The sequence below is a fragment of the Tenrec ecaudatus genome, chromosome 10 (genome assembly GCF_050624435.1).
Source record: "Tenrec ecaudatus isolate mTenEca1 chromosome 10, mTenEca1.hap1, whole genome shotgun sequence".
In the NCBI taxonomy this organism is placed as follows: Eukaryota; Metazoa; Chordata; class Mammalia; order Afrosoricida; family Tenrecidae; genus Tenrec; species Tenrec ecaudatus.
The window spans coordinates 153,244,082-153,258,370 of record NC_134539.1 but is presented as its reverse complement, the minus strand read 5'-3'; the positions used below and the strand labels follow the sequence as shown (position 1 = coordinate 153,258,370).

At 54.9% G+C, this 14,289-nt stretch overlaps 1 protein-coding gene across 1 annotated transcript in view; it reads left to right on the top strand.

Annotated features, from left to right (window-relative positions):
- GRB2 (growth factor receptor bound protein 2) overlaps positions 1-6,355 on the top strand; it is a 68,476-nt gene extending 62,121 nt beyond the window's left edge. Inside the window, exons 4-6 of the mRNA XM_075562211.1 lie at positions 1,648-1,770; positions 3,974-4,142; positions 4,768-6,355. Of these exons, the coding sequence (XP_075418326.1) occupies positions 1,648-1,770; positions 3,974-4,142; positions 4,768-4,953 (478 nt within the window). The 3' untranslated portion in view covers positions 4,954-6,355. The remainder of the gene's footprint in view (positions 1-1,647; positions 1,771-3,973; positions 4,143-4,767) is intronic.
- Positions 6,356-14,289: the final 7,934 nt, after the last annotated feature.

The window sequence follows — 14,289 nt, the reverse complement described above, 5'->3', positions numbered from 1 at the left end:
GTCTTAAAGGCTTGAAGATAAACAGGCGGCCATCTAGCTCAGAAGCAACAAAGCCCACATGGAAGAAACACACCAGCCTGTGCGATCACGAGTTGCCGAAGGGATCAGTTATCAGGCATCAAAGAACAAAAAATCATATCATTGGGTGCTTACCTCCATGATAAGATCACTGAAGACAAATGGGTGCATAAGCAAATGTGGCGAAGGAAGCTGATGGTGCCCAGCTAACAAAAGGTGTAGCGACTTGGGGCTTAAAGGCTTGAAGGTAAACAAGCGGCCATCTAGCTCAGAAGCAATAAAGCCCACATGGAAGAAGCACACCAGCCTGTGCGATCACGAGGTGTCGAAGGGATCAGGGATTAGGCATCATCAGAACAAAAAAATCTTACCATAGTGAATGAAGGGGGAAGTGCATCGGGGAGACCCAGAGCTCATTTTTCAGCCACTGGAGACCCCCTCACAGAGGGGTCTAGGGGAGGAGATGAATCAGGGCACCATGTAGCACCGATGAAGAAAGAATACAGCTTTCCTCCAGTTCCTAAATGCTTCTTTTCTCTCCCCTCCCCGCACCTATCATGATCTGAATTCTACGTTGCAAGTCTGGCTAGACCAGAGGGTGTACACTGGTGCAGATAGGAACTGGAAACGGGGAATCCAGGGCGGATGATCCCTTCAGGACCAGGGGTATGAGTGTCTATACTGGGAGGGTAGAGGAGTGGGTTGGAAAGGGAACTGATTACAAGGATCTGTCTACATGTGACCTCCTCCCTGGGGGACGTACAACAGAAAAGGGGTTGAAGGGAGACGTCAGACAGGGCAAGATATGACAAAATAACTATTTATAAATTATCAAAGGCTCATCAGGAAGGGGGAGCGGGAAAAGGGGGCCGGGGGAAAGAGGGCCTGATGCCAAGGCCTTAAGTGGAGAGCAAATGTTTTGAGAATGATGAGGGTAATGAATGTACAGATATGTTTTACACAATTGATGTATGTATGGATTGTGATACAAGTTGTACGAGCCCCTGATAAAACGTTTTTTTTAAAAAGCAGGTAAGTAGTGATTGACCAACAAGAAGGCTGTCTTCAGAACCCTTCTGTCCTCAGAGGTAGCGATGTCGCTCTGGGACTGCGGCCTCCTCTGCTCCGGAGCCTTGTCTTCTGGCAGAGTGTCAATAACTTCAAGAGAAAAATCTAAGGTTGTGAGGACCCAGGCTCCCTCCCCAAGCCACCTCATGCAGTGCCCGCCTTGGGCCACAGCAGTGGTTGTCACCAAGCCCTGCTCCCCTGTTCCAGGCCGCCCAGAGGCCGCTGGTGCCTTGTTCGTCTTTCCCCTGGAGCAAAGCTGCCAGCTTGTCAGCCGGCTGCAGTAGGGGCCTGGCGCTCCCAGTCAGCGTCCTATGCTGCGGCTCCGTGGACCTGGGGCTTTCCCCAGCTTGTCTGATGAGTCAGTAGGAAGCCCAGGAACTCGGGCCTCGCAGGCCCCTTTGCAGCAGTGGCCAAGAGTGTGCCTTGTGAGTCGCCCTGTGCGTGGTGCCGGGTGAAGACGGGGGAGGACAGAGGCCCCCTGTGGTCCTTGAGTTCAGAGACCGGCGCCCCAGCCCTCTGTGGGGAAGCAGATGCTGACTGCTCGCCTTCCTTCTTCATTAGGTGGTTTTTTGGCAAAATCCCCAGAGCGAAGGCAGAAGAGATGCTTAGCAAACAGCGACACGACGGGGCCTTCCTTATCCGAGAGAGTGAGAGTGCTCCTGGCGATTTCTCCCTGTCTGTCAAGTAAGTATTTCCTGCCTGCCACCGCCCCGTGCCTGGAAGCCACACGGCCCCCCTCTGGAGCGCACGGGCTACAGTTCCCCCTTAGTGCCTCCCAAACCAGACCACTTCACAGCACCCGCAGTTCAGTGCTCACCGCACTGGGATGGGAGTCCCATGAGGACACGGTGCAGGCCTCGCCCCTCAGATGGCTCCTGCCCGCCACTTGGCCTTCATCCCTCCCACCTCAGTGCTGAGGATTCCTGCAGCTCCGGACCGGACAGCCGAGCCAGCGCCGGGGGGGGGGGGGGCAGCTGCCTTTGCGCCCCCGCTCTCGCTCACTGGGCCCCTCTCCCTGGTGGTGGATGGGGGAGGGGCGAGGCATGAGGAAGCAAGGAGAACAGCTCCAAGGATGATCGTAACCAATCCTTCCTCCTCCTCTTTGAAGGATTTTGAATTACACCCCGTGGTGTTTTGTTTTAATTCCCTGAGCCCTTCTCATAGTGCGCTGTTTCCCCCGGAAATCTCCCAGCTCTCTTCAGGTGCCCCCAGGATCATGGGGTGGTCAGGTCGGACACGCCGGTCACCATTTAATTGTAAACCAACGCGACACTCTTCAAATGTAAAAGTGAACAGGCTACCTTGCTTGGTCTTGGGACCTAACATGTAGCTTTTCTTAAACGTGCCGGCTGAAGTCTATATCCCCCAGGTTCTTTTTCTCCTGGAAAAGTGTGGAGTTTGTCACCAGGGTGAGTGTGTGAAAGGGTTGTACTGGCAGTGGTCACCTCTGCTTGCTCCAGGGAACACTGGCCTGTCTGTTGTGGTTGTCAATGCTCACAGCTGAGCTCAGTGACTCCAGTCTTTGAGTGTGGCCCCGAGGCTCCAGGCTCCTCTCTGGAGTGGCTCCTTTGGCCTTGGTCCCTGTAGGTAGGTGTTAAGCCCACCGAGGCCGGAGGCTGACGTAAGCACAGAGATGATGTGGTTCTAAGAAGGCTTCAGGGATGCTTTTGGTGTGCAGTTCAAGGGTGATCTGAGGGCAGTCCTTTCAAGGGCTCACGCAGCCTCCATGGCTCCAGGAAGTCTGGGCTCCGGGAGGACTCGGGGTTCCAGTCGGCCTGCTCTCCGAGTTTGGTCAGGGTGTTCTAGGCTCCTGCTGCGTTGAACTAGATGCCCGTGCAGGTGAGGGCCTGGAGACGTGTCCTCGGATGGCCTGGTGCTCCCCGGTCTCTGCATGCGGGCCATCGTCATCTGTGCCTCGCTGAGGATGAGGCTCCCCTCGAGCTCAGCACGTGCTCGCAGAGCAGGTGCCACGGTGCCCGGCGCACAGTAACTTGAGGCGCTGCTGCATTCCTTTCACTTCTCGTGTCTGAGCTCGACCATGAGCTGATGTCACGGCTGCCTTTCGCAGCACAAGCCTCTGAAGGAGGTTCTGGCATCAGCAGTCTCATTTGTTTGTCTCGGTTCTGAGATGGCAGCTCAGACCCTCAAAGGCTCCGCCGTGCCTCTTGGGAGCCGGCTGCTGCGGGGCCTGCGGGCCCTTGGTCTGTGGCTGGCAAAGCAGTGCAGGGCCGCTGGCCTTCCTCGGTTTCTCCCGTGGAGCTCAGTGCTGCCACCTGCTGGCTTGATTTTAAGAAGCATTTGTTCTTTGTTTAAAGATCAAGGAGCTGCTCATTCAGCTAGCGGTATTTATAGTGTGTAGCTCCCTGCATAGGCAGTGAGGACACACAGTGACCAGGACAGAGGGGACAGCCTGCAGAGGGCCTGTGTTCTGACCAGCTCTCACTGACACAGCTGTGGGCTCGTGCTGGGTGTGCTGGCCACTAAATGGGGCTGTGACCAGATGTCAGGGAAGCCTTTCTCTGGAGCCTTGTGCTGCCCCCGGGCTCTTTAGTTCCAGGGCATTCCCCAATGGGAAGAGCACAGACCCCGAGTGGTGGCCATGCCTTTGAGCTAGGCCCTGTCCGGACAAGGTTGGCAGTGAGTCCGGCCCCCTCCTTCTCTCACCTTGTTGCTCTTTAAATAGCCCACAGTGTGTGAGTTATATTTTGCTCAAAGAAATTAAGTCATGCTTCCCACCTGAACTAAAACTCCCTTTTCTTTGCTACAGGGGTGTGTGGGAAATGTCGTGGTTTGGGGCACTTTTCTGTTTCACAGAGAACTCTGGGTCTGGGCAGAGTGACAGGCACCTGTCCCAGTGTCCTCTATGATTTGTGCCCTGTCTCCCCAGGTTTGGCAATGACGTGCAGCACTTCAAGGTGCTCCGAGACGGGGCTGGCAAGTACTTCCTCTGGGTGGTGAAGTTCAACTCCCTCAATGAGCTGGTGGACTACCACCGGTCGACCTCCGTCTCCAGAAACCAGCAGATCTTCCTCCGGGACATAGAGCAGGTGCCGCAGGTGAGGCTGCTGTACACTCGCCACAGCCCGAGTCACGGCACGCGGAAGGGCCCAGCTGGTGGCTCAGCTGGTGAAGATTGGGCTGCTCCCTCGGGTCAGCAGTTCAAACCCACCAGTGCAGTGCACCATGGGAGAGCGATCCCGTCGGAAAGGTTTAATCTTGGACCCTGGGGTGTGTTGCGGGGCGCGGAGTGGGTTGGCAGGCCCCACTACCCTTCTCCGGGGTAGCGCGTACTACAATGAGGAGACAGTCCCTGCTCCTGGGAACAGGGACGGAGCAGGACTGGCCGGGCAGGAGTGAGCACAGGTGAGCTGTGGTGAAGGCGGCCTGGTGGCCTCCATCCATGAGGGTAGGTGGGGACGGCACCCACTCCACCCAGCTAGCTGAGCTGTGGGGGACAGATGGGATGGGGTGCGGGAGGCTGTTTTGAGAGGTTATAGGGATTTCACACTTGTTTCCCCCAGTCTCAGGCCCACTCGGGGGCACTGACCGTGGGGAGAACTTCACCCTCCCTGGGCCTGACAGCCCTATGTGGGCGGGCACCAGAGGTGGGCTGCACTGAATGCCCTCATTGCAGGTGTGACTGCACTGTGTGTGTGTTGTCCCCCCCTCCCTCTCTTGCAGCAGCCGACCTACGTCCAGGCCCTCTTTGACTTTGACCCCCAGGAGGATGGCGAGCTGGGGTTCCGTCGGGGAGACTTTATCCACGTCATGGATAACTCAGATCCCAACTGGTGGAAAGGCTCCTGCCACGGGCAGACCGGCATGTTTCCCCGCAACTACGTCACCCCCGTGAACCGGAACGTCTAGGCAGCGAGCCAGGGTTATTTAAAGAGAAAATGTCAAAACACATCAAGAAGTCAGAGCCCTCAGCTGCCTCTCACGCAGACACCTGGCGGGTTACCTGGTGGCCCGCTCACTGGGGACAGTACTTTGGGGGGGTGGGATGGGAGGGGTTGGATATAAAAATGCCAAAACATACCTATAAATTAAGAGAAGAGTTTTTATTACAGATTTTCACCGCTGCTCCCGTCCTCTGCCCTGTCCTCTGTTTCTGTCTTCTCTCTTCTGTCCGTCAGTGCATGATGCCACAGCCCCTCGGTCTTCCTTGCCCAGGGCAGGAAGAGACCCCCAGTGGCCTGGGACGCTATGCAAACGTCCCACTGACCATGGAGCCCCTCCCCCGCCCCACCTCGGGGTCCCTGCCCTCACAGGTGCGGGTTGCAGTGAGGCGTGTCGGACCGCGCCCAGTCCTCCTTCCCAGTGGCATGGTCACGCGTGTTCTTTCCTCATGGTGCCTTTGTGCGTGTTTCAAGGGCGGCTTCTGATCGGGCGTTCGGTTTGTTTTGTTTGCAATAAGTCAGTCAAGCGCTTTTCAGCCAATTTGTCACCTACTCTGTAAATATCTCCGGCATGGCGGGTGGGGGGCGGGCAGGGTCAAGGAAGAGGGACACGTAGCAGTCTCCTGCTTGATGAGGGCCAGAGGTCTTTGAGAGTCAGCTTTAACACCTGTGAGCCCATTCGAGTGTGGAGGGGCTGCCTGGCTCGGACAGAAACCCTACAAGCTCCAGCCCAGGAGAGCACACAGATATGAGACTGGACTGCAGCCCTGCCTCACTGTCCCCGCACCCGGTGAGGCCAGGAGAAAGGAGATGGTCTTGCCCCTCGCATGAGGGTCTGTGGCTCTCACCTCCCTTGCCGGGCTGATCAGGACCACAGTGGGGGTGGGGCTGTCACACCTCCTTTCACAGCAGTCTGTTCATGCTGCTCCACTGCCCCCGTCCCCCGCAAGTGAAGCCCAGGCCAGAGGCCTTGTCCTTACACGGCTGTGTGCCCTCTGCCAGCCCTTGAAGCCCGCATCTACGCCCCATCCCGCCCCCTTCCCACTGCAGAAAAAGGCCACTTACATTTCTCTCCTTGTGAGCGAGGCTTCTGGTCCTGACTGGGGGTGCCATTCCCCGGGGGATGGGGGGGCTTGGTGCAGTTGGCCCCAGAGGCTCCGGCCAGGCAGAGCCCCGCCTGAGCCTACTGCGCCCCACCCTGCGCCTGGCCCCGGGGCTGTGACAAGGAATCGGGCATTCTACACCTGGACCATTTGATTGTTTTATTTTGGAATTGGTGTATATCATGAAGCCTTGCTGAACTAAGTTTTGTGTGTATATATTTAAAAGGAAAACAAATCAGTGTTTGAATAAAATGACCTTTAACTCTGCGGATAGCACTCGAGAGGCAGTCATTAACTGTGAGTAATAAAAGTGAGTTCTTCACTCTGGGTCCGGCGTGCGTACCTCCATCGTCCTCAGGAAGCATGTGGGTGCCCGCCCCAGACTGCTGCCCCTGATTCCTGTTGGAACCCAGACCTCTCACAGTGTTGCATCGCAAACCAGGGAGCCTCTGGAAGTGTGGCCAGCCTCTCCTGCTGCCCTCGGGGGTCCTGGTGGCACAACAGCCAGGTGCTTGGCTGCCGCCTCAACGATCAGGAGTGCAAACCCATCCAGAGCACTGCAGAAGAAAGGCCTGGTGGTCGCTCTCACAAGGGTGGCCGCCAAGAAGCAGGTCCCCTGGGTGGAAGTAGACTTCCAAGAAGCGCCACCACCCCACTCCGTGTGTGTGGGGGCGGAGGGAAGGAAATGGAGCAGGACTACAGGCCCTGTTTGTTGGGTCTGCTGCAGCCAGTGTCAAGACGGGGCCTGTTTGAGCACACAGCACCCCAATGGCCGGCGGCGTTGAGGTTCCTGAGGAATCGAAAAGTGGAGCCCGTGGGGATCTCACTTGTCTTAACCTCAGACCAAATACGAGAGAGTGAGGGAAGTGGAACTGAAAGTTCACCGGATTTTTCTGACACCTCCTCATCAGCCCCACGGGAAAGTGCCACTTGCGTGTGAGCTTCAGGCTTGTCACAGGCTCTGGGGAACTGCTGCAGTGTCCGGGTGGGGGGAGGGGCATGGTCTTGGGGAGACTTCCAAGGAGAGAGGGTGGCACCCTGCAGCCATTGGAACCCCTCCGGTCTGCCCTGTGGGAAAGACCCATGGACCAGTGGCTGCAACGGTGGGCTTAGAACGTAACGTTTGTGCGGCTGGCGCAGGACTGGGCAGTGGCAGTTCCACTGGGCAGGTCTTTCCCAGCAGGTGTTCGGTCAAGAAAGTAAGCAGCTGAGGCAGGGCCTGGCTGGCCTCCAAGCCTGAGTCTCGTTCCTCTTCAGCCGGCCTTCAGCCCAGCCTGCTTGTGGCTTTGGTGGACTGGTGGTCCTCCCACATGGCCCTCCGCTCCCTCTTGTCCACCCCTTGCGGACTCGGGGCAGGAGAGCCAGCAAAGGACAGACGGGAAATGTACTAAGTCCTGTGTGTTCAAATCCTAGTGTTCATGACAGCAGCTAGATTAACACGACACCCCACCCCACCCCCACCCCCGGGACTGAAATGGAGCACTAACGAGGAAAAGAGAAACGAGAGATCTGGTGATTTGGTTAAGAGCTGTTAGGTTTAGGACAGGAAGCGGGAATGTTCATCATGAGCTACAATTTAAGGAAGCAGCCATGATGGCCAAGCCACAGTAGACGTGCGACGGCATCTGTACAGTTGTGTAAGCAGTCGGGAATCCACCAGAAGCAAAGCCTCTCGCGCACCCTGCTCCTGAAGTCAGCCCGTGTCTCGTGGGATCCAGATTTGCTGGATCAACCCCTGCAACCAACCAGTACCTTAAAATCATGGTTACACTTTAGCCCTCCCAAAAAAATTTCCTTTAAATTATCTGGAAACCAAACTGGAGTTGAGTAAAGACTTCCTTGAGCATTGTGCTCCTTTGAGATCCGCCTCCCTGCTTGCATCATGTCAGTGGCTGCCTAAGGGCAGAGTGACAAGGCTACCTACCCCTGTTCCAACCCACGGGCCATGCTACCCTGTCCCCTAGATGGAACTGACCTGAGGGCAATGGGGTGTGTGTGTGTGTGTGTCCAAAGTGACATTAACTTGAAAGATGAGATGGGGCACTTGAGGCCCAGGGAGTTTGTGTCAACCGGCGAGGACAAACTCGTAGGAGGGGAAAGGTTGTACAACTTGAAAAATCTCACTGGCCCTGGACGATCCCTCTAGAAATCCTTGAATCTGTCCTACTGTGTGCATTCTCGGCCCAGCAACACAAATGACGGTGTGTGTAAGGAGGAGCCCTGCCCCAGTGGTGTCGTGGGTGACGTGTTCACAAGGTCAGCAATGTGAAACCACCAGCCCCTTTTGGGGAAGGATGAAGTTTTCTGCTGTGAAGAGTTACAATCTAGGAAATCCACAGGGCAGGTCTACCCTGGGTTGCTGTGCAGCGGAATCGACTTGAGAATCTTTTCGTGTGTGTGACTGTCAACGTGTACACACACACACAGATGTGTTAGCCCTTGAAGACTGGGCATCTTTCTACTTTGGCTTACATGGATGGGGTCGCCATCAATTGGAATAGACGATCACAAGGAGGTTTGTGTCTTCCACATCCGGCCACACACCTGGGGCTTCACTGCTCAGCAGGCACAGCTTCCAGCCCCGTCTCCCTTCTCAACTTGGCATTTCCCCCAGGTTCCTCCACCCTGGATTAGCTGCTCTCTGCTCCTACCCACTCCCCCAGCCAGTCTGGCTCCCAAAGGCCCTGCCCTGCCTTCCCTCTTTGGAGAAACTTCCCTCAGCTGCCGGGATCTGGAGGACGAAGTCCAAACGCCTGACCCTGAGGAGTGGCCACCACAGGGAGAGAAAAAGGGCGGGAGGCCTGGGCTGCTTTCTGGGCCACACCTTGCTGGCTGTGGCTTTGGGCAGGTCCTTTAATCTCTGTTCCCCTTCAGGCATCTGTTTCTAACACATGTGTGCGCGCACACAGCACCAGACTGATGGGAGCATCCTGTGTGGCTCTGTCGGTAGATGTTTGCACAGTGACGCAGTTCAGTGCCCCAGGCGCTGGCGCTGATGACAATGGTGATGCTCTGAGCCTGGCTCTTCAGGTTCATCAGCACCTGTCTTCTCTGGGACCGGAGGCAAAGATCTCGACTGCTCTCTGTCTCTGATTCATAACATGTCTCCTCCCTGCTCTCTCTGTCTCTGGCTTATCACTTGTCCCTTCCCGCAATGACCTCTCAGCCTCTTTTCTTCCGAATCACAGCCACAGAGCAGAACTGACTGGAGAAACCCCACCTCTTCTGAGAAGCCAGAGGCCAGTTTCCTGTCTTGCTACCTTCCCACCCGAACCCAATGCCCTGCTCCTCCAGTTTCTGGGTCTGGAGTCTGATTTCCCAACGGAGGAGCAACTGCCTAAAGGATGGACAGCTCCTTAACCTGCCCTCCCTGCTTCCTGCTTCCGCCTCTGCCCTGCTCAGTCACCTCGGTGTCGCTGGTGTAGATCTGCAGCCCAGAGGGAGCAGGGCCCAATGGGTAACAGCCTGGGTCTGAACAGAGAAACCTTGGGCTGGGTACTTCTTTCAGGTAGCCAGATTTAGGGACAGGGCTTGCCCCCCCCCATGCCTGCAAAGGCCCCCATACAGGAGGTTGGGTGACCATTAGATGCCTGTGAAGACCCCAAACTGAGCATGCTCCAATCCAAGCTCCGAGACAGGTGGACAGCACACCTGAGTGGTCCAAACTAGGCCCAGGCTCATGACATCACCCAGGTGGGCTCAACCTAGCCAATGGGTCAGCCAATACCATCAGCCACGCCCCCCCCCCCCAGCCAGAGGCTTGCCATATCTCACCCTGCTCCTGGTCCCAGGCAGGTCCCAGGGTGGGGGCTCCCACGTGCCACCAGACATGCCTCCTCAGGGCTCACTCTGAGCTTACTCGGGGCCATGGCCTCTGGGATGCTGAGGCGTCTGGCCTCCCAGGATCTCCCCCAGTTCCACACGCGTGGGGGCTCGCTTCCACGTGGTTGTTCGTGTCCAACTGTGAGCCCCAGCGCAGCTTGACATGCTTCCCCGAAATCGCGCGGACCGTTTCGAGACTGTAACACCTGAAATGTGTCCCGTCCTTCATCAAAACCCACTTAGATCACAAAACGGGCTTCTGCGCGAATTCTTTAGTCATGTGAAGCCAAGAACCGAGGTGTAAGCCACTTGAGAAGCCTTACGCATCCTTTGCTTTGGGAATGGCTGATTAGCCTTGACCAGAGGACCTTTCAGGTTGTGTTTGAGGGGACCCGAGGAGCTAGTGTGTGTGAAGCGGCACCCAATCCAAGCCCAGTGCCTTCCAGGCAATTCCGACTGGGGTGACATGGTGCGCCTCAGAGTGGAACTGCCAACGTGGGATCTTCCGTTGCCGTGGTCTGGCGGAAATTGGTCACCAGGCCTCCTTACTTCCAGAAAGTCGCCAGGTGGATTTGAACCCTCAGCTTTTAGGTTAGTATTGTTATATGCCATTGGGTCTGTTCCAAGCCTCAGTGACTCTCCGTCACCAGAAAGAAATATTGCCGGGTCCTGTATCGTCCTTGTGGCGGCCACTGAGTCACTCCGTGTGGCTAAGGGCCTTTGCCGCTGACTCCCGACTAAGCATTAGGTCGACGACAACACGTCCACAGTCAGGGAGATGAGTCTCACCCCGCTTGCTTCTAAGGAGCCTTCTGGCGGTGTTTCTTCCAAGACAGGTTGGTTGGTTCTTCGGGCTGTCCACGGTATAGTCCGTACTTTTCACGGACGCCCTCGGAATTCACGTGCATCACGTTTTCCCTCTTCTGGCTGAAGTTCACATTGCACATGCTGACCCGGCACGTGCAAATGCCGTGGCTTGGGTGGGCGTGCCACCGGAGGACGGCTGTGGCCGCAGATTCGCCCAGTGTAAGAACACGTGTGATTTCTGCGCTGGTCTCTGCTTGGTGTGGACTGTGGGTCCATGTTTTCTCCCTCATCATCATGTTGCTTACTGGTCCGGTCCAGAGGATTTTTATTTTCTTTCTTTATATTTTCTTCATGCACAGGTTACATTTATTGGGTACTGGTTTTCTTTTTTGTTTGGTTTTTGTTACTATTTTTGATAATCATTTTATTGGGGCCTCATACAGCTCTTCTCACAATCCATACATCCATCCATTGTGTCAAGCACATTTGTACATATGTCGTCATCATTCTCAAAACATTTACTTTCTACTTGAGCCCTTGGTATCAGCTCATTTTCCCCTCCTCCCCTACCCTCCTTTCCTCCCGAACCCTTGATAATTTATAAATTATTATTTTTTCATGTCTTACACTGACCAATGTCTCCCTTCACCCACTTTTCTGTTTGTCCGTCCCCCAGGGAGGGGGTTATAGGTAGATCATTGTGACCAGTTCCCCCTTTCGCCCCCACCTTCTCCTGGTATCGCCACTCTCATTGTTGGTCCTGAGGGTTTAAGTTTTTCTTTTCTTCACCCACGCTGAAGGTGCAGGAAGTGCCTCAAAGCCTCTTCACTTTCCACGAGCAAGCTTGTGTCGTTTGCATATAGCTCCCTGCAGCCTAGCTTGCCTATCTTCAAATGTTCCGTTTAATTTTTGTAAACTTCCCGCCCTTCCTTCCGACAATCCAAGGATTAGTGGATGCGTGCAGCTGTGTCTTCTTGGGGGTCGTGCCCACCAGCAAACGAAGGTCCTGGGAGCTTGACTCCCTCCCCATCATTCGCTTCGAGGAGACAACTCCTCCCATCTCTTTTGAGCAGCGCGTCTCCTGGCACCATATCAGGCAAGGTTTCCCTGCCATCCTTAACCTTGTCACTGGCCGATCACCGTCCTTCCCTGTTTTGTCTGGAAACTGCCGAGATACGCCCACTAAGGGGGCCCTGCTGGTACTTGAAAGATAGAAGGCCTCGCTTCTAACATCACAGCAACACGTCTGACACACGCCGACAGACACACTCGGGGTTGGAGCTCCCATTCCCAGCCGTGGAGTCAAGTCCAACATGGAGACCCAGCGGCGATCTGGGGGGTCGAACGACGTGACGCTTTCACAGGGGTCGCCCGTTTCTTCGCAGTAGCAAAATGACAGTGATGAAGGAGCAACGGAAATAATGTGGTTAGGGGGTCACCACCACATGAACTGCATGAGAGGGTCGCAGCCTGAGGAAGGTGGAGGACCACTGCCCTAGAGGAATGGGGTGGAACTGCCCCTGTGGGTTTCCAAGACTCGCTTGTGATAGAAGTAGACCTCTTCGTTCTCCCCCGGAGCCGCTGGTGGCTTCGAACTGCTGACCTTGCAGTTGGTAGCTCTGTGCTGAAACACTGCACCAACCACCAAGGCCTCTAGAAAGCACGGTGGGGCAGTCCCTGGTACTGCAGGTCCCCTCAATCTGAAAGGAGGGGCGTGCCTGTGAAACTTCACAAGCCCAAATGCTGTGAAGCCAGACAACCCCCCCCCCCCAAATAACCAACTAAACCGTACCAAATAACACACAATGGCTAAAATAACAGCAACCGTCTTCAGAGGTACAGCTCAGGGCCAGGGTGGGGCTTGGTGACCCAGCGAAGAAGCAGGCTCCCTGCTGCCCAGCATGTGAATGCTGGTTTCACCCCACCCCCACCCCATTCTTGTAAAAGCAAAAAAAAAAAAGAAAAATCTTTTAGTGAGCAAAAGCAGGTCCCTAACAGAAACATGGGTGAAGGGAGACAGTGGATGGTGCAAAAATATGAAAATAATAATTCATAACTTATCAAGGGCTCATGGGGAGGGGTGAAAAAAAAACGCTGATACCAAGGGCTCAAGTACAAAGAAAATGTTTCGAAAACGATGATGGCAACATAGATACAAATGTGCTGGATACAATGGATGTATGGATTGTTATAAGAACTGTAAGAGCCCCCAATAAAATTATTTTGGGAAAAATAAGAAGAAGCAGGTCTGGAAAAGCGGGGCAGGAAAAAAAATCAGACTTTTAAAAACCGGGGATGGAGGTGGAGAAGGGGAGACCTGTGTTGAGTCGCTAGGCGACAGAAGGGACTTTCGGGCACACAAGGACAGCCTTCCTCATGTTCCACGCAGCTTCTTCCTCCTCTTTAGCTCTCTGTGGCTAGAAGGACCACCGGTGGCCCTGTAGGTCAGGTAATCGCAAGGTTGGCAGTTCAAGCCCACCAGTGTCTCCGCAAGTGAAAGACGAGGCTCTCTTCCTGTAAAGGTTTGCACTCTCGGAAACCCTCCAGAGCAGTGGATACCGCCTTCCTCACGCCGCGACCCTTTCATACAGTTCCTCATGTGGTGGTGACCTCACAACCACAACATTATTTTCTTTCTTTTTTAAAAATAATTTTATTGGTGACTCATACAATTCTCATCACAATACATCCATCCATTGTGTCAAGCTCGTTTGCACATTTGTTGCCATCATCATTCTCAAAACATTTGCCTTCTATGTGGCTCCTCATATTTCCCCTCCCTTCCTCCTCCCCCTCCCTCATGAACCCTTCATAATTCATAAATTGTTATTATTTTGTCATCACAAAATTATTTTCATTGCTACTTCATCTGTCATGAATCTGGCGATCCCTGTGAAAGGATCGTTCGGCCCCTAAAGGGGTTGCGACCTACAGGTTGAAAACCACTGCTCCAGAGGGAACGGGCTGGATAGGTTGGGATGGGTCGGAATCGACTTAGTGACAGGGGTGTGTGGGTGCCCTCTCTGATCCCTCTGGCTCCCCTGTGGGTCTGAAGAGCCTCCAGACCATTGTTTTTAGAGCCTGCTTCTTAGATTTGGGGCTCCCTGAAGCTGGCCTATGTACCCCTAATGCACTCATCCTTGGGTCAGGCAGAACCCAGTCACAAGACTGGAAGACAAAGTCCGTGGTCGGCATGGGGCCCACAGACACCTCTCCTTGGGGTGTGGCGGCACCCACTCTTCTCCTGTGTGCATCTGGTGTGGAAGTGAAGACCAGCTGCCCCAGATGGAGTTGGCCTCGCACCTCAGGGCAGCAAAGAAGTGGGTGGTGGGTGGGGTGCTATTACCTACAAAGCTGGTTGGTGTTGGAGAACCCATTGCTCGGCCCCTCCCCAACCCTTGGGGCTGACTTTGGCCCCCCACCCCCTCCATCTCCTGAGCAGAGCAACAGAAGCAAGTTGAAATGAAATCAGTTCTTGAAAGGTACTGGCCAGTAAATCCTCTGGGGAGACTCGAGTCGTTTGCTAGTGGTTGACTCATTTGAAAGGACAGAAAAAGGAACTCTTCTAAGAA